Source organism: Phascolarctos cinereus, unplaced genomic scaffold (assembly GCF_003287225.1).
Source record: "Phascolarctos cinereus isolate Bilbo 61053 unplaced genomic scaffold, phaCin_HiC Scaffold_5;HRSCAF=322, whole genome shotgun sequence".
NCBI classification, from domain to species: Eukaryota; Metazoa; Chordata; class Mammalia; order Diprotodontia; family Phascolarctidae; genus Phascolarctos; species Phascolarctos cinereus.
The window spans coordinates 199,209,176-199,236,550 of record NW_027555958.1 but is presented as its reverse complement, the minus strand read 5'-3'; the positions used below and the strand labels follow the sequence as shown (position 1 = coordinate 199,236,550).

Below are 27,375 nucleotides of genomic sequence, written 5' to 3'. Positions count from 1 at the left end.
TTGGTTATTTTAGGCAATGGGGTTAAGTGACTTGCTCAGGGTCACACAGCTAATAATTGTTATGTGTCCTGTCTGGATTTGAACTCAGGTCCTCCTGAATCCAGGGCCGGTGCTCTATCCACTGCACCAGCTAGCTGCCCCAATACCTACATTTTTGTTACAATTATTGTTAACATGGTAAATGAGAGAAACTAGTGGAACCATGGGAAACCAAAGAACTGTGTCGCACTGCTATTTCAGTATGCAGATGTGGTCTTTAGACAGGATATATGGGAAATAAGGATGTTTACTGATGCTGGTAGAGATATGGCTGGTCTTAACACTATTGCCTTTGGGTAGAATTGCTTTGTTGTTATGGATAAGGATAATCTAAATAAGCCTTTGTTTATTAAGAATGGAGATAGCTTCAGATTTGTATATGCGTTTGCCTCTTGTTTCTGAGAAATTTTGTATGAGTGTGCTTGAAAAGTGAATCTGTGATGAGATGGTAGTCTAGGCTACATGCCTATGAAAGTGATTGATCTGAGACCCTGCCCTTATTTTTTTGAGAGCCCCAGATATTGCACCTGTAAATTGACATAGAGACTTTTCATTTACTATGAACATTCAGTTACTTGTCCCATGAGAATAACCATTGGGGTCCTTACCATCCCCATGGAACTTGGATTTGTGTATTAGACAATCTCTAGTCAGAATATTTCAAAGACTGCTATTAAAGGAAAGCATAACTTTAAATTTGTAATAATCATAAAAGTGGCATTAGAAAGACAGAGAGGCCAGGAAACCTGAATTCTAGAAACTGATCTTCCACTTGCTGCATGACCTTGGAAAAGTCACTGTCCTCATTTTGGCCTCAGTTCCTAATTGATCTCCAAGCTGCTTTCTAAAACTCACATTCTGTGATTATGGAGAGTAGAATGTTCCCAGTTAACAAATTTATGGCACCATTTCAGAGATTCAGTAGTGATAGAATATTTATGCAAGGCCCACAGTATGCACAACAGTATTCTAAGTGCCAGGGAACACAAAATGAAATGTCATATCTACCAGAATATATAGAATGAGTCCTGTGTAGACCTAGGCTCATAGTAAGACAGTGGCCATCAGTACTTAGAATACATGGTGTCCACGTAATGAGCAAATATGTAAAAAATGACATGGGTATAATGATATTTGTCTTAATACTTTTTTCCAAAAGTATTTTTGGCACTGGATCAGTTTACATCATTGGGTTACATACATCTTGTCATTGTGTGCAACTTGTAATATGATATAAACGTTAAATTGACCAGCCAATTAAAGTAATGCTGTCCTTTTCGGACAAGTGGACATACTTCTGCAATGAGTAAGAGAAGCTCCATTTCCATGGGAATGTTTCCTGGCACCAGATACTTGGAGTGTTCTTATAACCAGTAAGCCAGAAAATGCAAGTTTCTGATAGACTAGAAAAGACCTGAAAACCAGCATTGAATTCCCTTCTGTCAGGTCTATTATAGCAATGGCTTTATAATGATACTTACTACATAGATAAGTGGATTATATTTTATTCTTCCTTCAAAACTTAATTATAAGAAGGTAACATACTTATCAGTGAGCAGCTAGTTCTACTCATTCTCAATTTATATTGTAGTCTAGTAATTGAGGAAAGTAAGTTTTTAAACCTTTTTTTTGTCTCTGTATGCCCAGTGTCCAACACTGTGCCTGGCACATAATAGGTACTTAATAAGTGTATTGATAGATCGATAAGCCTATAGAAATATTTGTGTATTTAGAACCATTGAAATGTGTTGTTTCTGTATATTACCTAGACCTGTAAGCTCCTTATGGGTAGGGACTGTTCTCTTTTTTCTCTTTGTATTCCCAGCACCTGCTATGGTGCTGAGAACAGAGCACGTGGAAGATACTTAATGGACATTTGTTGAATTGCACTGTGGTAAAGCTCAAGAAGCCAAGGCAAATTATTGTTACCATAAACCTGTTGTTGTTCAGTTGTTCCTGACTCTTCATCACTCCATTCGGTATTTTCATGGCAAAGATACTGGAATGGTTTGCCATTTCCTTCTCTGGCTCATTTTACAGATGAGGAAACCAAGGCAAACAGCAATTAAGTGCCTTACCCAGGGTCACACATCTAGCAAGTGTCTCAGGCTGGATTTGAACGCAGGTCTTCCTGACTCCAGGACCAGAACTCTATCTACTGTGCCACCTAGCTGCCCTTATTAGAAACTTACAGCTCTCTAAAACTTAACTGAAAATGTTCTGCTATTTTCAAACAGCAGCACAGAATACTAGACAGAGATCTGGCCTTGATGTCAGAAAGATCTGGGTTCAAGTTTTGCCTCTGGCGCATACTGACTATAACTTTGAGCAAATGACTGCCCACTGCTCTAGGTACCTAACATCTTAAACGGTAGAGGAGGTGCTGATCCACACTGGTAAAAGATGTTCCTTCTCTATGCATTTCCTATACCAACAAAACCATAGGTCCAGTCACTTTCCAAGTTTATAAACTGTGTTGTCAGAGATCAGAGAATTCCAGCAAATGGAGACTGATAGGTGTCTTCTAAAAACTCTTTTTGCACAAGGATTGAAAGAAATCATAGATTTTTTTCTATTTAAATTTCTCCAAAATTGTTTATTTTTGACTATGTACATTCAATATGACATCTGAAATTAAAGGCAGTCACAGTACCATCAGTAGGCTTGAGACACTTGTGTCCTTTAAAATACAAATGTCCCCTATTGCCTCAGAGATTTGAGTATTACCTGAAAAAAAGGGTTTATTTCAACAGAATCCTGCTCAGAAACTCTAAGCTTCACTTTCAATGCCCTAATGCCTTTGTTCACTAGAAATCTTACTCTTCTTTTTTTGCCTTTTTGGAGGGACTTTTAAAAATTGATACCTTTTGTTTTTGTATCACATTCATTTCTGAAGGTGTCTCTTCTCATGCCCTTACCCAAAGAACCCGTAATGAAAACTTTAAAAGAAGGAAAAAAACCAGTTCAGCAAACTGTCTAGTACATTATCAATGTTTGAAGATCTATCCATAGTTCTCACCTCTGCAATGAAGAGAGGAATATGTATTTTCTCAATCCTTATTTGGGGCCAAGGTTGATCATTAAAAATTACATGAAATTCGACTTTGCTTTATTGTTCTTTCATTAAATTATTATAGTCCTATATGTTATTTTCCTGTTTCTGCTTACTTCACTCTGGTTCAGTTCATAGAAACTTTTCTTACTTTTTTTTCTGATTTCTTCACATTTGTTATGTGTTAGGGCACAGTAATAGTTCACTGCATTAACATAGCATGATCTGTTTAACCATTCTCCAATCAGTGGGTATCTACTCATTTTTCAATTCTTTGCCACCAAAAAAAATGTTGCAATGAATATTTGGGGGTATATGGGAACTTTCATTTGTCTTTGATCTCCTTGGGGCATTATGCCAAGCATTTAGGCCTCTGTGTCAAAGGGTATGCACATTTCAGTTACCTTTATAGTATAATTTCAAATTATTTTCCAGAGTGGTTGGACTATCTCACAGCTCTTACCCACAGTGTACTTAGCATGGCAGTCTTTCTGCTTTGAAAATTTCCATCTTTTGTCGTCTTTGTCTGTTTGCTGGGTATGAGGTGAAATCTCAGGGTTGTTTTGATTTGTGTTTCTCTTCTTATTAGTGATTTGGAGCAATATTCCACATTAATGTTAATAGTTTGCAGTCGTTCTTTTGAACAATTGCAATTGTTTATTCATACCAATAACCATTTATGCATTGAGAAATTGTTTATGGTGATTATGTATATACACACACATCAATTTAATTTCCTAAATATTTTTCCAAACTTCTTTCTAGTTTTGCCAAAAGTTCCTGTCAGATAGGAAGTTCTTTCCCAAGTAATTGATGTTTTCTAGTTTATCTATCACTAGGTTATGGTTTTTAGTTATTTATTTAGTTTAGTTATTTACTATATTTAGTTATTTACTATTTACTTATCTAGTTTATTCCACTGATTTACTTTTTTAAAAAAATTTCCAACTACTAATTGGTTTTGATGATTACTGCTTTTAATATAATTTGAAGTATGGAAGTTAACTGTTGTCCCTTAATTTCTACTTATTTCACATGAATTCCCTTGAGTGTCTAGAACTTTTGTTCTTCCAAGTGAATTTTCTTGTCATTTTGTATAGTTCTGTAAAGTGTTCTGTTGATAAGTACCATACTCATTTTTATTATATTGATGTGACCCTATCATGAGCAACAAATCAAATGTTAGTCTTTTGTGAAGTATATAGTTCACTTGTGTGGCTATTTTTCAGGGTGAAGATGGTTTACTTGGTGCCCCCGGACCACCTGGTCAAAAGGTAAAAATAATTTTTAATATTCTATTTTTTTAACCATCATTAGCATTTAAAGTTAGAATAATATTATTTTGAACTACATTTAACATAATGGAATCTCTTCAAAAGTCCCAGTAGAAACCCACACACTTTCATATCTTCTTTTCCAACAGACATGTTAAAAGGACTGGCTCTCAAAAGGACATACCCTAAACACTTCTTCCATCAGTGATTTTTAATAATGCTCCTTTTTGTAGAACACCATAATGGTACAATTCGTTGTCCCATAGGGATAAATTTATTAGCTTTAGAACTGCTCCATACCTTTAATGAACCCAGAAGTCCAACAACCAGAGACTTAAATTCAAGTTTGAATCTATCATTTTCCTGACCATGTTCCTATATTTGATTATCTGAAACCAGCTTCCATTCTGAAAATTTGTATCAGAACAAACTCAGTGCAATGATGCCAAATGAATAAAGTATTCCAAAAATCTCAAAGAAGGTATAGAAAATGAACCCCTTCATGAACATTCTCCAAGAAATAAGAGATTTGTAATCTTGATTTTGAATGAATAAAAAAAGCATTTATTAGCCACTTACTATATGTAAAGCTCTACGTTAAGTACTGGGAAAACAAATAGAAAAGTAATACAGTCCCTGTTCTCAAGAAGCTCACATTTTAACAGAGGCCAGACAAATGATTTGCAATATTCAGCTTCAAGTCAAATGGAGACGTTTTGTGGTCCTTAGAGTGCAGCAGCAAAACAGATGGTAACACTTCTCATTTAATGTCATTTTCACTGATAAAAGAACCTCTCAGTTTGTGATGTTGAACCATTTGACAATGCCAAGACCTTTGGTGGTAAGATTTTTCTTTCCTGGGTCTTTAGTACCTATGGCTGTAGCACCTGAAGGAGCAGTTGCCAGGCTGCATCTCCATGATTGTTGAGGAAGGTTACAGCATTAACTGGATAACTGAAGCTGCTTATCCATATTTTATTTTATGAGAACCTCTGTCTTTTAACTAGATTTAGCTATTTCCTAAGGGATGATGTAGGTTTCGGGGGGAATAAGCATTATTATATCTGACTTGAATTACTAGAAGCTCTCTGAGGGCTTTATTCTGGTAGCCGAGAAAAAAAAAAGATAGGTAAGGTACTTCTCATTATACCGGCTACTATCCCATTGCATAAACCACACCATGGCAGGGAAGAACATTATTGATGGAGTGTGACGTGTCCACAAGAGCTAAGGGAACAATTTCCGGGATCCAGATAAGTTTCACAGGTCTCTTCACTAATGTGCCAGAAGTGCTGTAAGTTGTCATTTTGAAAAGGTCCTTAGCTACTTCCTGTTATGACTTTTTTTTTCCCCCAATCAAATACATCTGTCATTAGACATGACTGAGTATGAAGAACCCAGAAATGGCAAGCATAAAATGGGAAGGCTGTGAATTTCCTCACAGTATTTCTTGACGAAATCATTCATTGATACAGCAAGTGGTGTAGCCAAGAGTCAAATTCCAAGCCAAGGGACATGTAGATTTATCTGCTGGGAAATAGCTTTGGACTTTCCAGCAGCTGTTTCTGGTGGCTACATCATGCTGACTGGGGTGGCTGAGGTGCTGGAGGCATTAAGTAGCTTAGATGTCAGCTTACATTAAGTGGTGAGGTTAAAGTCTGTATTCCAGGAATAAAAAGTAGATTTCTGTCTCCTGAAACAAAATGCTAAACCTTTACCCACTTTCTACCAGTGTGTCCTTTTTAAGGGTAGATCTAACAGATTGTTTTTTTAATACATTTCTTACCATCTTTCAATTTTCATGATACCAAGTAACATCTTCTCAAAGATCTTGGGGGAAAAAAGTGGAAAGGAAGAAGTTTTTCTTTCTCTTCCTTTATTTGTTGATTCTGTCATCAGATATTTATTGACTGTCTACTATGTGTTTTAGCACTGAACTTCTTCCTATAGGCTATCCCTGCCCTTCACACAAATATAAATATCTTGTAGGATTATAGAATGGTTATTATGCTCAGTGGTTTTGGTAAAGAAAAAGAGTTTTCACCTTTTAATTCAATTCAATATTAGCTGTGTGATGTGGGCAAGTCCCTTAACCCCTTTTTGCCTCAGTTTTTTTTCTGTAAAATGGGGGTAATAATAGCACCTACTTCCCAGGGTGGCTGTGAGGATGAAATGAAATAATAATTGTAAAATATTTATCACAGTGTCTGATACATAGTAAGTACTATGTAAAAGTAAAATAATAATATTATTATTACTGAAGTAACAACCATTTATGAAGTGTTGACCATATGCTGTACATTGGGCTAAGCATTAAGGATACACAATACAGTCTTTGTTTGGTCACCAGTGATGAGGGCTGCTACATCATCTCAACAAGGTGCATATCCTTCATCAAAGAGCCAGACTACCTGTCTTTCTCTAGGGATCACCCCCATTACATAGTATAGATTTTGTTACATTAAAGTCTACTTGAGTGGGTATGAGGGACAGTCAAGTTTTGAGGGGAAGATTTCCATCTTAGACATGAAGAATATGATGTCTAGTGGAATATCAAGGTGGCAACAGCTAGCAAATATGGAGCTGGTGTGGAATCTCTAGAGAATTCTACTATGGGATGGATTCTCCTTTTGCTCTTACCAACTTTTCTCATGAGAAAACCTAATTGTGCTTCAATTGAATGACACTGTCATATCTGAACTTATTATATCTGTAAATTAAAAATACTAATTTGTTAAAAAAAAACTATATTACCAAAACATTTATGCATGCCATATACACACATGCTTATCTCTATATGTATCTAGATAGAGAGAGAAAGAGAGAAAGAGGAAGGAGAGAGGGAAGGAGGGGAACAGAGAGAGGGAGAGTGAGTATGTGTATATTCCATCCTCCACTCATTCATGCTTCTGTGCTTTATAAAGATGTGCAGACAACCTTGAGCTTTTGAAGACTATACCATGTCCTACAAAGCTGGAAATTTTTGGAATGTAAGCTTAAGGACATATTTATTTTAAGTCTCATCTGAAGATGAGGCTGGCCAAGTTAGGACAAGCTCATCATCCAAAATTGGCCACCAGGTGATTAATTTTCTGGCCCCAGCAATTCATGAAAGCTATCTACTAAGGTTTGGAAGGGTTCCTGTCTATATCTGGGGAAAAAAAAGCACCCACCCCCATGAAACTGTTGATATCTAATTAGATTGAATTTAATTTTTTCAAGTATTGAAGCGGTATTGTTACATGTGCTACATTTCTATACAACAGGGAGAGCACGGTTTTGAAGGAAGAAAAGGAGAAGTTGGTGAGAAGGTAAGGCTTTTTAAAAAGAAACTTTTTAATAATAAGTATTTGTATATTATATAGGTTATTTTTAGCCCTCAAAATAAACCATTTCATTTGTATTCTGCTTTTCATATAAAACTGTCTGATTAATTGTTCAGTGATAATAAAAATATGATTCCAACTAAGTTAGACCAATTCGAGTCTTAAAAGATTGTAGTAGATAGTTTGTCTTGCTTTGAATGATATTCTGTATTTGTACAAAAATATGCTAAATATTATGATTGATACCATTTACAAACCATCCTCCATGGTTTTGCCCACACTGCATGTATCTTTTATGTCCATGACTATTTGCTTGCTGTCTTTTCCATTAGGTTGTAAACTCCTTGACTGTAGGAGCCATGTCATTGCCTTTCTTTGTGTCCCCAAGGCCTTGGCACACTTTTGTTGTTCAGTTGTTCAATCATGCCCAGCTCTTTGTGACCCTGTGACCATAACCTGCCAATACTGTACAGAAAGTTTTCTTGACAAAGATACTGGAGTAGTTGCCATTTCTTCTCCAGTGGATCAAGGCAAACAGAAGTTAAGTGACTTGCTCAGGATCATACAGCTAGTAAATGCCTGAGGCCAGATTTAAAATCAGATCTTCCTGACTCCAGGCCCAGCACGCAATCCTCTGAGCCACCTAGCTGCCACCATTAAGCACACAGTAAGGGCTTAATAAATGCTTGTTGTGGATGATGATGATGATTGCTAACAAACAGGTCTGATATTATTGCTCATCTATTAAATGAACTCTAGTGATTCAAGGATCAAACATAAACTCCCTAATTCCAAACTACCTTCATAGGCTAATATATTACTGTAAGCATTCTATAATTCAGCTGAATTGGTTTTCTTGGTAATCCTTGCAGAGAACATTCCATTTTTCTCATTGCTTTGCTCAGGCTATGCCTCATGCTTAGAACGCACTCTTTCCTTCTTCTGTCTCTTAGAATTCTTAAGTTCCTTCAAAGCTCAAGTCAAATGTCAACTGAGACATGAGTCCTCTCCTAATCCTCCTAGATGCTAGTGCTTTTCTGCCCATAGTACCTTGTATTTATTTTGTATCTACTTATATGTGTATATTTTTTTCTCCCTGATAGAATGTAAGGCCCTTGAGGGCAGCGACTATTTTTCTCTTTGTATCCCCAGCACCTAGTAGAATGAATGAAACATAGTAGGTACTTAATAAATGCTTGTTGATTTATATAGTGTTCATAACAATGTATTCCCTAACAATGATTGTTTCATATAACAATACACATATTGTCATTAGAAGCAGTTAATTACAATGGTCATTGTGAATTTGCTGATAATTTATTGTGAAAACTGTTTACTATCAATGACTTGACTATTGCAAGAATCATTGACAATACATCTTTTTAAAACTGAATTATATCTATGTGCAACAAATTCGTAGCTGTCTAGTTTTTGTGCTTAGATATTGTTTTTCATTCATTGTTCCGTAAGATTTACTAAACAGAAAACAGAAACACGAGGTGGTTTGAGTTTTGCCTTCTTTGCCTTCCTTCTCTTTTCCTGCTTTCCTACACCAATGACTGGCATACATCTTCAAGGAGGATCAGGAATTAGAATATATAATCCAAGAAAGGACTCATCTGCCTTAAATAAGCAGTATTTATTATTAATAAGTAAAAAAATCACCTTTATATACTGCTTTTAAGTTTACCAGTTTCCTAACTATAATCAAGACTTTCCCATAACAAGTAAGTATCAGAGCCAGAATTCTAACCCAGAACTCTGGACTCTGAAGTTCAGTGCATTTCCACTATGAAGTGCTGACTGTGTATACTTAAATTTCTTGGTATCCATTAGCAATTTGCTTCCCCAATGGCTCTTCTATGTAATGCCTGAATATGTATTATAATTACAAGGTAAGCAACTTATGTAAGCTCTGTGGTAATTACTTTTAGATTTATTAAGTGCAGCAAACATCTGTAAGAAATTGTGATAGCAGCATAATTTATGAGCACTCCATTAAATGATGCCTGTTTTAAATGAGCTGCTTTTTTTTTAATGGGTCACTTTGCTGAGGGCTCCTTATATTTCTGCACTAGAACTCCCCTGATTCCAAGCACAGAATTTAAGTAAAAAGCTTTGCTTTCTTATGCTTCTGATTTATCAGTGTGTTTTGCCTGTATTAAACAGCATCAGAATAAATAAAAAGAATCGACAGAGTCTCAGTAATTTAAAGAGGCACCAAATCATTAAACCCATGTCTAGGTAGCTCTTTTTGTGTTTTATGTGCACATTTGATTTCAGGAGGTAATAACCTACTCCTGGGCAAACAAAAGAAGGGATCTTTAGTTTGCAAATATCCCTCCAGGTTCCCCGTATCTATTTTTGTGTAGGATAAATGACAGTGTATATGGTTTGGCTCATATTCCAATACTTAGCTTTACTGGGAGGTGAAAAGTGTTTATGGGGGTGATCAGAAGGAAATGAGGCATCAAGATTAAAGACGATCTTGTCATAATTCAAGACAATAATAGTTTGTAGCCAGATACATGATTCCTACTGTAATTCTTAAACTTCAAAAAGGCACCACCTTGGGAAACTAGAGGTTATTTTCTAATTTTATGAAAAACCTCTTTTTTCCTTTTGATTTGCTATTATGTATTAATTGTAAATTTTTGATGTTTCCAATCAATTTATTACAATAAAGTCAAATCAAGTTAATAAGCACTTATTAAATACCCACAATATTCTAATCTAGACATTATGCTAAGGCCAGGTTAAAGATGATAAACTAGCTATAAGAAAATTGATACTTTTCTTTCCTTAGAAATTCAAAGTGTGACAGGCATGCTAATCACATATTATTGGGTAACTCTAAGAAAGAGAAACTCAAAATGCTTACAATATACCTTTTTCCAAACATAACATAAATTTGATTTTCCAATCTTTACATGAAAAAATCCATGAACCTTGTATACAGTTTTAAAGTGATCCAGCTTTCTCCTTTGTCCTTCATCTTATTACTCATCTTTGAGTCATTTTAGTAGTGTTTAAAACCAACTATTATTCTAAGTGCTCCAATATGTGAATTGTAAAATAAAATTGTTCTAGGAAATTTTATGAATGAAGCTATCATATCCTTTAATCTGAAACCAAAATCAACTCAAATATCAAAAATCCCAGCTATACAAAAACATTAAAATGTATTACTATAAAAACCACATTTCTTAAAGTGATCTTGAATAAAGGCCAAATGGAGGAATTTCTTGCTTTCGTAGAATCCAAATGAATGTAGGAAGCAACATTACAGCCCTGTTTTTCTACCTGATTGGTTTCCCACAGAAGCATCATTGTCAGTCTTTGTCCAAGAATGAGCCAAGGAACTTGCCATGTGATAATGATGATCTCATTGAAAGCTACAGATGTGAAACATCAGCACTCAGTAACAATTGCAGATACTCAACAAATTAAAAATGAAATCCATAATTCTGTCAAATCAGCGCTTAGGTGAAAGGTAGGATAGAAGAATAACAGACCTACTGACATTTTAACTTGCAGTTGTTTTTATTAAATGCACACATACAGGTACACACGCACACACACTACACACACCTCTAGCTATTTCTCTTGACAACAAATCCAGGTTTAAAAAATAATTCAGTTTCGCTGTCTAACCGTTACCTTGGAAACAAGAGAGGTTATGGCACACCCTTGCCCCAAATTTGATGAGCAGAGTACATAATTATCCACCCAAAGACCAGTAGTGTAGATTAAACAAACAAACAAACAAAAAAAAAAAGCAGGGAACTAGACACTTTTGCTGCCTTATAACCCCATGTTATATCCTGAATTTGTTATCTTTGTCATTGTGGTACAATATCTCTTTTTTACTTTTTACTGACTTTAGTTTCTTCCAGGTTATGGTTACTATGAGGAAAAGACCAGAGGCAACCCTTTATGGGGGTTCACTGTTGAATGATGTAGGGAGGGGTGGGGAACCTGTGGCCTCAAGGTCACATGTGGCCCTCTAGATCCTCAAGTGCTGCCCTTTGCCTGAACCCAAATTTCAATGAACAGATCCCCTTAATAAAAGGATTTGTTCAGTAAAACTTGGACTCAGTCAAAGGTCTTCACCCAAGGACCCAGAAGGCCACAAGCGGCCTCAGGCCATAGGTGCCCCTCTCAGTTCAGCCTCTCAGTTCAGCAATATTGTTGTTCTTGAAAAGAACCAATGACCTCAGGAGGGTGATGTCTTGACTTGCAAATGAATTGGATTTAGGTGAGGCAGAGCTTCAGGAATATAATGCTAAAGGATGAGAAGAGTTCTTTTTTGATAATGGCCATTTGTAGGTTATTTTATGAACCAAGTATTTATCTGGGTCAAATTTACAGTTTGTATACTTTAGGAAAAACATTAGATCTATAGGGTTTGGTTTTTTTAATATTAAGAGGGAGGCATTAATATGAAGGGAAAAAAAGCAAATATCAGCACCATCATAGGACCTATTTTTTGAAGTAGTTGCTCCAAATCTTGCTAAAATTCTAATTTTTAAAGTGGGGTTTCAGAAGATCATAGCTTTTTAGTATTGAAGGAACTAATTTTCTGTTTTCCTTCTGACCTTGGCTACACTTGTTTTATTTGCACAAACCCTTTTTAATTTGATGCATTTGAAATTATCCATTTTATACCTCTTTGCTTTCTATCTCTTGTTTATTTATAAATTGTTAGCCTTTCCATGAATCTGATAATATGTTCCATGTTCTAATTTTTTTGTAATATCTCTCTTTATATCTAGGTCATTTATCCATTTTCACCTTATCTTAGTAAATGGTGTAAGATATTCATCTATGTCTAGTTTTTGCCATACTGCTTTCTAGTTTTCCAACCAATTTTTTTTTGGGGGGGCTATGCAGTGGGTTTAAGTGACTTGCCCAGGGTCACACAGCTAGTAAGTGTTATGTGTCTGAGTCTGGATTTGAACTCAGGTCCTCCTGAATCCAGGGCTGGTGCTCTATCCACTCCCACCAATTTTTAATGTGAAGCTGTTTACTAAAAAAGGTTTGGATAACTGTATTTCAACATACCTTTTTCCTTCGTAATCCTATGATTTTATTTTATACATTTAAAAAACATTCTGAGATGTGATCTAAAAGTTTCAGCAAACTGTTAAGACACAAAAAAGATTAAAGAACACCTACTCTAAGTCTTCTCTTTCTTAGGCTAAAAATCCCAGCTCTGTATCTGATCTTCATATGGCTTAAACTCAAAGCACTTCTCCATCTTTTTTTGCCCTGCTTTGTACTTTCTCCAGGTTATCAGTAGTCTTCTTAAAATTTGACCTCCAGAAGTGAACATCATGCTCCAGATGTGGCCTGACGAAGGAATAGCTCAGTAGGCTGATCATTTCCTCTTTCATGGGTGTCACACCTCTCTTAATGTAGTGTAAGATTATATTAATTTTCTTGATTTCTATATAACATTGCTTACTTATGTTGAGCTTGAATCCATTAAGACCTCAAGTTTTCATTTGATCTATTCTTCAGTCATGCCCTCTTCAACTTGTGCTTGTGTACTTGATTCTTTGAAACAAGTAAATATGTGTATGATTTCACATTTATAACTATTGAATTTCAGCAATTTTATTTGACCCAAGTTTCTAAACGATCAGCATCTTCCATTATCCAGTGTGCTAAGGTATCCTTAACAGTTTTATATTATCTGAAAATTCAATAAGCATTCTTTCTGCTTTTTTTTTTTTTGTGAGGCAGTTGGGGTTTAGTGACTTGCCCAGGGTCACACAGCTAGTAAGTGTCAAGTGTGTGGTCTGAGGCCGGATTTAAACTCAGGTCCTCCGGACTTCAGGGCGATGCTCTATTCTCTGTGCCACCTATGCTTCTTTTTCTAAATGGTTGGTAAATATGTTGAATGGTACAGAACAAACACAGGTTTTGGAAGGAGGTTGACCAAATTGTCAATGAACTAATAACAGATCTGGCCATTCAACTAGTTCTGAATCTACTTAACTGTGCTGTTGGTTTCTCCACATTGTTCACAAGATTAGCATGATAGGCTTTGCCAAAAGTCTAAATCTAGATATGCTACAGTCTGGGCACTTACACTATTTCCTTGCTCTTATGGGATAATAACTGTCAGAAAAAGATGAAGTTAGTTTGGCATGACCTGTTCTTGCTGAAGTGATGCAAAATCTTTATGATACTGATTCCTTTTCTAAATATTTATTAATCATCTCTTTAATAATACATTTTATTTTGCTAGGAATTGAAAACAGGCTCATGTAACTTGCAGATTCCTTTCCATCTCCATTTTTGAAAAGTAGTACAACATTCTTGAATTCTATAGCACTTCTTTTATTCTTCAGGATCTTTCAAATACTGCCAAGTAACTCAGTAATCACAGCTGACAGTTACTTTGGTGACTTTGGTTATTTTATCTTGGCCTAGTGAACTGAACTAATGAAAAGCATATAAGTTACATGTTACTCTTTTCCTACTTATCTTGTGTACATATGCCCTATAATCAATTTTTGCCTTGTCTTTTCTAGTCCAAAGATGACTTACCTTAACAGAGAAAACAGAAGCAAAATTAAAATGAGTAGCTCTGCTGTTTCTCTCTTGTCAGCTATGGTCATCCTTTCTTCCTTGATCAGCAGTACTATTCCCTCTTTGATCCTCCTCTTTTCTTTATATATAGCTTTTTCAAAAACTTTAAAAAAAATTTTTAGGTTTACTTGACTGCCTCATTCTGAACAAATGTTATAAATGATGAGGCTAGTGAAGAAAGATAAGAATGACAGAAAGGAGTTGGAAGTTTTGATTTTTTTAACTTTAGGATTTTAAAATGTCTTTGCCAGTTCAATGGGTGAAGAGTATTATATCATATTTGTGCCTTTTCATTTATGTAGTTATTAGAGAACTCACAGTTTTTTATATTTTAACTGATAATTTGTGTTTCTTCTTTCAAAAACTAATAATCCACATCTACATAGAGTTTGTGATGGGTGTTTTGTACCAGCTGTACTTGCTATACCATTTCAATAAATATCCTTTTCCAAAAGCTAATTAAGTCTAGATGATTAATTGATAATCAACCCATTCCCATAGTTGGGAATACACTGGTAGGAGTTCATGAGTAATACAATTAGAAAGATATCCTCTCTAGCCCCTCAAGGCTGCTCCTTGTCCTCTGAGGGGACATATAGGAGTCAAGCTCTTGGGACTTGTCTCATTAGTGAGCATGTGCTGTACAATCTTTATTTTTTTTTAATCTACATGTTATCTTTTGATGTGCAAAAGCTCTTTAATTTGCATGATCAAATATATTTTGGGAACCAATTTGTTGTTTAATCATTAAGTTTTCCTTCTCTCCATAATTCTAACATATATAATTTCATTTCCTTCTTTTTTATTTTTAAAAATATTTAAATTATTGATCTTTTTGGAATTTATTATAGAATATGGCATGAAAGGTAGATCTTATCCCATTTTTTACCATACTATGATAACAATTCCCAACAGATTTTAATAAATAATGATTCCTTTTCCTAGTATTTTATAATTTGGATTTATCAAGCACTTTCCTGTTATATGCCTTTGCTTCTAATTCTGGATTATCTATAATATTCCATTGATCCTCTTTTCTGTTTTTTTTTTCCCATTATTAAGTAGTTTTTAAAATGGCTACTTTTGGGGCAGCTAGGTGGCATAGTGGATGGGGGCAGTGAGGTGGCGGAGTGGATAGAGCACCAGCCCTGGATTCAGGAGGACCTGAGTTCAAATCCAGCCTCAAACAAAACACTTGACACTTACTAGCTGTGTGACCCTGGGTGAGTCACTTAACCCCAATTGACCCCCCCCCAAAAAATGACTACTTTTAAGTATAATTTGAGATCTGGCATATAGTCTTCCCCTGACACTCTTCCCCCATATGCACATTTTTTCCCCTCTAAATTTTCCTTGATAATATTGGTTGACTTGAATTATATTATTCTTCCCTATTATTTTGATAACTTTTTCTAACTTAATGAAGTAGCCCATTGGTAATTTGATTACAATTGCATTAAATCTGTAAATTAATTTGGGTGGTATTTCTACCTTTACTGTATCATCTGCATATACCAAAGCATGTCATCATTTCTCTAGCTTTTAATATTTTCTTTAGGTCTGTTTAATTTTACATTTGTTTTCATGTAGATCTGGTTTTGTTATAGTAAATTAATGACTACATATTTGCTATATTGGCCTTATTGGAAATTGTATTTCTCTTGCTGCCTTAGGAGACAGTAGATTTCATTTCACTAAAAATCAGCAAAGGCTAAAATTACCCATTCTATTGTAGAGGGGATATTTATTTGTGTGTGGATTGGATTAGATGGTCTCTGAAGTCCCTTCAAAGTCAGAGATTCTGTGATTCTTTCTATCAATTTATTTTTTTTTTACTGTTATTCATGAGACAAAGATAAACTCATTTTACAGATAAGCAGAGGTAAAGAGAGGTAAAATAATTTGTCGTAGGTCATGCAAGTTTATAAGTAACAGAGTCAGGATTTGAACTTGGCCTTTTACCGGATAATCTTTTCTCTTTCTAGGTCTCACTGCCTAACATCTGTTGATATCAAAGATAGCATTTACTTTGATGAATGCATGATAAGAATATTACCTAAGTGCTTAAAATATTATGCATTGTTAAACATATTTTTAAAATAATAAATTTATGAAAAAAGTATTTTCTCTAACTATATGGGTATTTCAATATCCATATAGTACACTCCTGAATGCTCTTAAAAAATTACCACATAATGTACCTTTCTGAATGTTCTCACAAAACTGCAGCTGTAATTCCAATTTCTTTAATATTTTTAGCCATATTTCATCTCAGAATTTCTGTTTAGTTAAATATCTTGTCTTCATCATTGATTTTTAAATGAGAAGATTATTTAAAAAATCCCTGGTTTAGCATATGATAATTAGAGGACCTCACCTCAAAAAAATAATAGCTACTCATGGAATTTTAGAGCTAGAAGAGATCTTAGAGACATGTAGTCTAACTACCTCATTTTGCAAATGGGGAAATTAGAGCCCAGAGAGGCTAAGTAATTAGCCCAGGGTTACTCCACAATAGCCCAAAGTAGAACCTAGGTTTTCTGATTCTCTTCAATGCTCCATTGTTTCAGGTACCATAAGTGCTTCTCATATGAATAAAGCAAACTTTGGGGCACTTGCAGCCTTCTTATTAATACCATATAACTTTAAAACAAGTTCATGTAGCTTTTCATAGACCAAGCCAAATCAAACTCAAATATTCGTAAGCTTCATTGCTTCCTCTTTCCTGTCTCTTCTCCCATGATGTGCAAAAAAGCTTCTTTCCCTTCAGTGGTTGCATCTGGAGAGTTATCGAGGGTGAGAGACTATGATGAAAAATGTCCCCTTAGACAAAGCCTTAGCTGAAGCACTTCAGAGCTTAATCAATCATTCATTTCCATATCTATTCAAATGAATATTGAATAACAGTAGCACTGAATTCATTCCTCAATACTCTGCTGCTGCTTGTTTCCAGCATTAAAAATTTATCAACACCTGTGACATGTGGCATGTAATTCTAATGTCTAAATGCTATGCTAATGACAGTAATGTATCACTCACTAGATAGTGTTAGGTTGATTTATTTTTGTTTAAAGTTCATACTTAACTCATAACAACAGAGGTTAAAAAGTTAAGACTTTAATTTCAAGTAGTAATACAAGGGAAATATGATTTATTTTGGTAATACATCACCAAAATATTGGCACCTTATATTACACATCAGGAAATTATGGTCATTCAGCCAATCATGAAAGATTATCTATTACTTGAGCAATTATAGTTTCTGATAAAGTGTAACTTTTTTGCATTTTAAAATATATTGACTTTAAAAGCAGTTAATTTCATATTCAATTTCTGTCATGCCAATGATATGTAGAACTTGGGCTTTGAGTTTGAAGACACAGGAACTCTTGGGTGTTTAAATTAAGCTATATGGCAATTCTGCTCAAAAGCAACTCAGATCACATGTTTATCACGTGCTAGGTGTTGGAGATACAAATATAGAAATTGTACTAATCTTGCTTGCCAGAAACTTACAATTTAATGCAGGAAAACACTTGTGCACAGCAAACTCTGATAAAAAAAAAAAGGAGGTGAGAGACTTTAGTTTAGACAAAGTGCTATATGAGAAATTAGATGAGGGAAAGATCACTTTTACCTGGTGGGGAGTAGAAAAGTTGAGGATTAGAGTAATGAATTACCATTTAAGCCCTTAAAGGTTTGCCAGTACATGTTACATATGTGATCTCCTTTGGTCTTCACAACAACCCTGTGACATAAGTGCGATTAGTATCCCTATTTTACAGATAAAAGAAAAAACCTGAGGCTGAGGAAGTTTAAGTAACTTATCCAAAGTCGTACAATTAAGCTAGTAAGGGTCTGATGCAAAATTTCAGCTCAAGTGAGGAAATACGCACTGGAACTCTAGCATATAATACCTTCTTTCTGAACCAATGAATCAGATGAGATCATGTTATCATCAATCAACAAGCTTTTACTAAGTGCCTACTATATGTTGGGCCCTGGGAATTCAAGGGAAAAAAAAATTGCCCCTGCTATGATAGAGCTTACAATTCTTTGGGTGCAGGGGGGAGGGAGGAAGGAAATATATACGCATATAAATGGCTGCTGCTGTTTGTCCTTCGTTCTCCAAGAGGACCATGATATCATGAAGGTGATGCCACAACATGCAAGGGAACTGGATTTAAGTGAGGGAGGGCTGTGCAAAGTCTGGTGACTATACACACATATGCATAAATACATACATACATATATACATATATATACACACATGTATATACAAGGTAAAGTAGACACAAGATAAACTTCAATCAGAAGGCACTAGTGGCTGAGAGAAACAGCAAAAGCCTGTCCTGTATAAGTTGGTGCCTCAGCTGAGTCTTGAAGGAAACCAAGGTGACTCCAAGATGCAGAGGGCAGAAGAGAGAGCATTTCAGGCATGAAATACAACCAGTGAAAAGATATAAACACAGAAATATTGAACTAGAGCTAGGCCTAACTTCAAAGGCCATTTAGTCGGCACACCTAACTTTAAAAAAAATGAAATGAAGGCCCAGGGATATTCTCCTCTTCCTCATCTCTTCTCCCCCTTCGTTCCCTTCTCTAATCCCTCTCCCTCACCCTCTCCCAACCTCCTCTCTCTTTCCCTCTTTCCCTGTCCCCTCCTCTCTTTTCAAATGTCAAAACAAAGTCTTCAATCGCCAGCCTTTTAGAAACTGAAACTTATTAAGCAATCAGCAACCTACCTTTCAGATACAGAACAAAAACTCACATTTGGAATTTGAATATTGTAGGCAAGAGCTCTCTTTTCACTCTATCACATTGGATATAGATATTTCTGTTACCATTCAACAGAGGATTGCTATATATGGTTTTCAAACCTTCTCCCAAATAGTAGCTGGGCTTACTATTCCAGTTCTAGATTTTATTATAAATGCTACTACTAGAATCATGTGCATGCCCAGGGTCGCATATCTCAGAAGTGTCTGCAACTAGATTTGAACCCAGGTCTTCCCAACTCCAGGCCCTGAGCTCTATCCACTCTGCTATGTAGCTCCCATTATAATCTAGCTCTGTGGGATTTTGAGGCCTTTAGCATGGTTTTTATGGACTTAATGGTTTCAAACAAAGAAAGTGCCAAAAATTAAAATAATGCTTAATGGAAGTCAAAGTTGAAATGTGTATTTTTAGGATTTCAGTGGAAAATCTGTCATGGTGGCCCCCTGCCATATTCTGAGTGAATGCAAACACATTAAATGCCTTTATTATAAACAAACAATTCTCCCATCCTCACACTGAAACAACTGTGGATATTTTACCTCACCTCCTGTGGCTTTTCTCTCATCACCTTCCAGTAATTTAATTAATGTCAGTATGTCCTATGTTTATTTTATTTGTCCCAGTAAGACACAACCCTGCTGCAACTCTTCAAAAGTACTTAGGTTTGACAGCTGACTTGAAAAATGGGGCTCAAGTCAATTCACTTAAAAAAGCATTTATTAAATAACAACTATGTGTTAGGCAGTAGGGATACAAAAACAGCAGAGGGTATGATCTATAATGGAAAGGGTTGAGTACATAAATATGATATAAGAAAGAGTAAGTTGAATACAAGAGGGAGATTCAAGCAAAGTGCTATAAGAAATTAGAGAGAGAGAGAGAGAGAGAGAGAGAGAGAGAGAGAGAGAGAGAGAGAGAGAGAGAGAGAGAGAGAGAGCTCTTCCTCCTGGGTGAAGAGAGTCGAGGAAAAGGTAATATCATAGTTGGGCCTTGAGTGAGTGAAGGACTTTCTTTGCCTTCAGTCTGTGACCTCTCCAATTTCTCTTCCCTATTGCTGCCTGAACAATCTTCCTCAAATATTCACTGTGATCATTTCCCTCCTCTACTTGAAAGTACTCAGACAAACAGAGGTGGGCTGGTTGATTCCATTCTAGGTAGAGAGTAAGCGCAAGCATGGAGATGAGAGAAGGGGACCAAGAACACAGAATGTAGTTTGGTCTCATTTCAGATTGGCTGAAATGTAGGCCATGTGAAGTAGAGTAGTAGAAATAGAGTTGAACATATTATTTGATTCCAGATTGTTGAGATCCTTGAAGGCCAGAGGGAATTTATGCTTTGATTTAGTTGGCAGTATGAAGCCATTGAAGACCTTTGAATAGAAGAATTGTGAAATGTTAAGATTTCACAGGCAGTGGTATGGAGGATGGATTAGAGACATTATTCTTTAAAGAGATGATTTTATTTCATAGGCTAAGCAAGTACAGATGAAAACTTGAACCAAGTTGATTGCAAATGGAGTAAAGAGGAGGCAAGAGTTGTATTGTAAAGGTGGAAGTAACAAGACACAGTGACTATTGGGATAGGTGGGGCAAATAAGAGGGCAAAAATAAAGACATTTCTGAAGTTATGAGCCTAGGATCCTGGAAGGGTGGTGGTGTGCCATTGACAGAAATAGAGAAGTTTTAGGAAAGCATAGGTTTAAGGACAGAGTATTAGATTTGGAATCTGAAGACCTATGTTCAAATCTCACCTTTGTCTTTAAGGAGCAATGTAACCAATAGCAAGTCAATTTATTTTTTGAGCCTCAGTTTGGGGCTTTATCTGTAAATGTAGCTTTGAGGAAAGGGTAGGATGGAGAGAGAGCTTAAAGCCATGGAAATGGATAATCTCACCAAAGAGAGAGTTTTGAAAGGGAAGAAGAGAGTGGAGGAGAGGAATGTGGAGAATATCTAAGACATAGAAGGAATATGAAAAAAAAACAATAAAAGAATCAGAAGAGGAGCCATCAGAGAGGTAAAAGGAGAGCCTACATGTAGTATTACACAAGTCTAAATATCACAGATGTTAGGTACAGGAGAAAACAATAGCTGGATTGTTTGTAGGCTAAAGGGATGGAGCCAGTGTAAAAGGAAGGGTTGAAGATGTGTGAGAGAGCCAATAAAGTAGAATTAGGACAAACTTCCAAATTTTATATATAATGCCAGTAGTTCAGTTCAACTGATAATGAGTAATAGATCCATCTTTCTATTTTATATGGTAAGGTTATAGATAATGGAAGGGATAAAAATGGAAATCCCTATATAATTCAAAGACCTAATTTTGGCTAAAGATAAATTTAAACTTTTTGCTTAAACACTAAAAAGTAGCAATAGCTATTGTGATATAGGTTTACCCAGTGTTAGCCCAGTCTTAGTGGAAGTGGCAAAAATGAATAAAATAGGAAAGTGAAAAAGAAAATAATAGTAAATGATGACAATTAATGGACACAGATTACTGACAGATAAACCATCAGCCCCTAAATGATCAAGTGGCTAGTAACACAAGTCCTTACCACCAATGTCCAAATCTTACCTTGCATATAGGATTAAGAGGTCCTTTAAAAGGAATAATATTAATCACTCAGAAACTTAAACCTACTGGGGAGTTATGCTTTTATTTAATACAGCCCCAGAGTACTTAGGCCCAGGCAAAAATAAATCAGACTAGGCTGTCCCAAATTCTAATAAAAATTGGTAGTATGACCTATAGCATCTTGAGGCTACCAATATTCATTATTGCCATCCGATATATCATCATTATGACTGCTAAGTCTAGGAAGGCCTGAAGGCTTTTGTATCTATTTGGAAGGCAGATTTAGTACTTAGAAGAGATGACATCCTTCAAGAAAGATAAAATTATTTTTTGCCCTTTTTGAACATGGATTTTATCCTTGTATTTTGTAGTACCTCCTACCTAATTTCTACAAACTCTCTTAGAGAATTAGATCACAGCATCTCAGAGCTGGAAGGGACTTCAGAGGCCATCTAGTTATGGGAATCCATTTTACAAAATACCTGGCAAATGGTTAGCAGCCATTGCTTGAAGTTTTCCAGTGAGGTTGAACCCACTAATTCACAGATCATCATATATCGCGGGTGTTAAAAGGGCCCTTAAAAGGATCTTAAAAGGTATTAAATAGGCCCTTTGGGTTTCTCAGATTAAGGAAAGGAGGTTTCATTACCATTTTTGTTAAATTATAACTTATCTATCATAACTTTCATAACATAACATTTAGACATGTCCTGTAACATTGGTACCACTCCTAAGTCCATACACATTCAACAAACAACAATTGATTGTATATTAGCTTTGTGCTTGTTACTTTATTAAAAATCCCAGGTACACAAATCACACAAAGACATAATGGACCCTAATGAGCTTGTAAACTCTTCAGGGAGACAGAACAGATATAAAAAAATTTAAATAATTAAACTAAAATACAAAAGTAAAATCATAGCTAACATTTATATAGCACTTTACATATGTAATCTGATTTATGTCTTACTTTTTACATTGCATTTGTGCTCTGTAACATAGGTTCTATTTTGCAGATGTGGAAACTTAAGCAGAGAGAGGTTAAGTCGCTTTCCTAGGGTTATAGCAAGAAAGGATCTGAAGCAGGATTAATTCTCAACTAAATGGTACTGCCATTAGCAAGAACCTTGAATTTCTAGTTAGAAAGCCTGATTTGTAGTGGTTTCTCAGTAATATGAAATAGTTCTCATGCTAAACATTAATAATAATAGCCAACATTTATAAAGCACTTTATGCTTATAAATTACTTCCCATTTACATGATCTCATTTTATTTTTACAACCTTATAAGGTAGGTAGGGAGAGGGAAAAGGACTGGACCTGTGATTTTATTTGTATGGGAAACTTCCAGATGAGGAAACTCCCTCTGCTAATAGAGATCAGCACCTTTCCTGTAATTTACTATATCAGAGTTGCCTAGAACACTAACAAGCTAAGTGACTTGTTACTTACATAGCCAGCAAGTGTTAGAAGTGAAAGTTGACCCTGTTTTTCCTAGCTCTGAGGTCAACTCTCAAGTATTGTTTTTTTCCCCGTATTGCATACAGATGAGGGAACTCAGGATTAGAAAGGGCAAGTGATTTGTCCAAAATCCCACAGTTAGCAGATAGGAGATTAGGGGTTTTAACCTCTGGTCTTTCTGACTCCACACACAGTCTCATTTCTACTATATTATGTTGCTTTGTTTTAAAAGTATTTGGTGGGGGGAGGTTTAAATCTTCCTTCTTCCTTTGCTAACTTTTACCCAAGTTCTTACATTTCGTTTTGACTTTTCCTCCTTTGTATTAGTAACAGGTTAATTATAATGTTTTCATTTTTTTCTTTTTTCTTTTCATTTTTCTTTCTTATTTTCCATTTAATTTCATCTACCCCTTGCATCTTCTGTAGCATTTTATTCCACTTTCTTTAGTACTTGTTTTCCTTGGCCCTCTTCTTAATCCTTGATTCCTCCTTCAGCTAATTTTGTTTTCATCGCACTCTCAGCTGCTGCTTCTGCAGAGTGCTGGCTTACCTTTGTCAATTTCAGGCTACCTAGAAAAGAGGATAGAGCCACTTACTTCTTTGCAAGAGAATCTAATCAACAGTTATAATGCTTCTAGTATGATAGGAATCAGGAATGATGAGTTATTATGGAATTTGGGGGCAGATCTGATAAAGACTGGGAAGAAATGTGACTAAATAGATTTTTATGGTAGCTACTATAGGAACACATATAGTTCTTAGAAAAAAATCTTGCAGTAATCACTACTTAATCTATAAGCTAATCAATATCTAACAATTCTCATTTATTTCATTGTCTCTCCACCAGCAGTTGGCATTATTTATCAAAATTTATGTTTATGAGAATTTCTAAGAGTATAGGAAGATTGTACTAGGAGTGGTAGAAAACCTTGACTCACTTGTGAGCCTCAGGTGACAGGTGTAACATTCTGATTTAAGAGATCAAATTAAATGAAGCTATGAGCCTTTTCTCCCATTCATGCAGAAAGGAATACTCCTCCTGGCAAATACTGAATGAGTGTGTTCTGCTGGGTTGCAATAGCTGAGTTCCATTCTGTAGAAAACCTGAGATGTTTGTTATTTCAGCTGTTGTCATGAGTGGATTATATATAGAATAATTGGCTACATAAGAGGACTCCATGGAGCTGTGCTCATGTCTCCCTTTCTAGCCATTAAAGGAATCATTCTTAGTTCTATTTACCTCCTAATTCTCACAGTATTTATCTTCTAAGGCAAGCGTCTTAAAATGATGTTTTACAGCTATGACCTATGCTTCCAACAGTGGATAAAGTAGGAATAAAAGCAGGGGCAAAAGTAAATTGGTCTCTTCTCTTTTTGCTACACTTGTCTAATTTCCCATTTCTTTCTCTGGAAAATGATACATATTTTGCATAGTATAGTTTGTTTTTTTAAAAACAAAATGCTGAACAATTAATGTATTTAAATCAGGGGCTCTTAACTTGAGATATGTGAACTTTAAAAAATATTGGTAAATATGTTTAAACATAATTGGCTTCCTTTACAATACTATGTATTTATCATATGCATTTAAAAACATTTTGAAAAAAAATCCTTAGACTTAATCAGACTGCCAAAGGGATTAATACCACCAAAAAAGTTAAGAACCTGTGGCTTTAAATAGAATTACACATAAGCAGTATTTGCCTAAAAGAATTTAAAACTATATTTTCTTTTTTACTTTCTTTTTTTCTCAATTATGTATAAAAACAATTTCAACATTTTCTTTAAATTTTGAGTGCTAAATTCTCTCTCTCATTCCCTTTCTTCCCCCCTCCTTGAGAAGGTAAGAAATTTGCTATAGATTATACATGTATAGTCATGCAAAATATATTTCCATATAGGCCTATATTTTCTTAAAATTATTTTAAGTACTTGCACATGACCTGCCCAGTGGAGTCCTGTTGCAGGGAACATTTCTTTGGTGACTAGGTATGTGCCAGGTTCTTGCTGATACTGATCTCTTCCTCTCATCTTATGTTTAGTAAGGTTCATAGGTGACATTGGTGGAGCTCCTCAAGATGCTAGATATACAAGCACCAAGCACGATGCTAGGACCCATAATTGGTGCTCAGCAAATGCTTGTTGATTGATTTGCAGAATTTAGCACTGGAAGGTCTTCAAATCTAACCTCCCACCCAATATAGGAATCTCTTCTATAAAATCTTGGCAGGTGGTCATTTAGCCTCTCTAGTCATGTTCAACTCTAAAAAAAAATTCTTCCTAACTTTGGATCAAAGCCTACTTTTCTGTAACTTTTATACACTCACCCTAGCCCTGTCTTTGAAAGCAAAACTAAATAAGCTTATTCCTTATTCCGTATGGTATCCCTTCGAATACTTAAAGGCAACTATCTCATGTCTTCCTTAATTCTCTCTTCTCTAGGTTAAACATCCCCAATTTAGTTATTAGTTCTTCATTTGAAATCAGTTTCTCACAAAATGGTATTAAGAACTGAACATAGTACTTCAGATATAGTCTAGTTAGTGGAAAGCAGGACTATTACCATTTGTGATCTGGACACTATAAGCCTAGTATTTTATTCTCATCACCAGAAGGTTGGCCATGAGGTGATGACTTTCTTTTATTCACAGCAACTCATTAATCAATCAACCAGGAAGCATTTAAAAGCCTGCTAAACATCTAGCACTGTCCTAGGTGCTGAGGATACACAGATTTCTTCTTTTGGACACTGCCATTGCATATCCTTTGACCTTATTTATCTATCGCAGAATGGCTTTTAGTCATAAAAATTTGAATCAGTTCCTTATATATCTTGAAAATGAGACCTTTATCAGAGAAACATGTTGTAGCAGTTTTTCCCCAATTACTTGTTTCTCTTCTAATTTTTTCTACCTTAGATTTGTTTGTGAGAAATCCTTTTCATTTTATGTCAAAATTGTCCATTGTATCTTGTGTGATTGAGAATACAAAGACTATGTTAGAGCAGTTGCAATATGCTTTGATGGAAGGAGTGTCAATATCAATGAAATCATGGATCCTTTGAGGTGCTGAATATTGAATTAGGTTTTTGTTTTTCTTTTTTGGTGTAACAACAGCAACAACAGCAGCAGCAACACCAACAATATATCCATATATACTGGATTTGTACCTTGGTACAACTTTCAGTGAACTTACAGAAGATTATCTTGATCCTTTTAATTTTATTCAGCCGCAAAATGCGGTTACTTGTTCAACCTGTGCAGTAGTCGATAGCACTAAATATAAAGGAAAACCAGTAGGATAGTGACTCATCCCAGGACTATTACTATTTGAACCCCACAGAAGAAAGATCAGAAGTATTAGGTGTTAGCAGCAGTAACCGCAGCAACAACGATGAAGCCTGGCATTTTCCAGGGAGACAGATTAAACCAATTATGATCTGCCTAGGCTGTTTAGTTGGCTCAGTGGGCAGAGTGCTAGTTCTGGAGTCAGGAAGATATAAATTTTGCCTTCGGGTGTTGGAAACTAGATGGCGCAGTGGATGGGTCACTGAGCTTCAAACCTGAATGGGTCACAAAGAGTTGGGCAACTCAAATATGACTGAACAACTTACTAGCTAGTGCAACTACATGGCACAGTGATTAGAGTATTGCACCTGAAGTTAGGAAGACTCATCTTCCTGAGTTCAAATCTAGCCTCAGACAATTACTACCTGTGTGACCTTGCGCAAGTCGCTTAACTCTATTTGCCTCAGTTTCCTCATCTGTAAAATGAGCTTGAGAAGGAAACGGCAAACCACTTCAGTATCTTTGCCAAGAAAACCCCAAATGGGGTGACAAAGAGTCAGATGTGACTAAAAACAGCTTAACAAAACTTACTAGTTGTGTGACCTGGGCAAGTCACTTAACTTCTCCCAGCCTCAGTTTCCTCAGCTATAAAATAGAGGTAATAATAGCACTCTTCTCACAGATTTGTTGTAAGGGATCAAATGAGATAATATTTGTAAAGCACCTTACAAATCTTAAAATGCTATATAAATAATAGCTTTCGTTGTTTTAATAAATCCGTTAGTTTTGCTGTTAAAGAGAACTAAGTAAGTATGGCTTCCAAATTAGAGAGAGTATTTAATCAATTTTTTAAAAAAATGACTTGATACATATGGATGATATCAAACTTTATGGCTCCACCTAAATAGCTCCCTCATCTGGTGGAATCTAGTGGAAAACTGAATGGAAAAAACACAGAACAATTAACACCTATGTAATACCAGT

General features: G+C 35.6%; 1 protein-coding gene across 1 annotated transcript in view; it reads left to right on the top strand.

The window, feature by feature from the left end:
• Positions 1-27,375, top strand: part of COL19A1 (collagen type XIX alpha 1 chain) — a 397,465-nt gene that overhangs the window by 98,754 nt on the left and 271,336 nt on the right. The window contains exons 12-13 of the mRNA XM_021000213.2: positions 4,321-4,365; positions 7,632-7,676. Of these exons, the coding sequence (XP_020855872.1) occupies positions 4,321-4,365; positions 7,632-7,676 (90 nt within the window). The remainder of the gene's footprint in view (positions 1-4,320; positions 4,366-7,631; positions 7,677-27,375) is intronic.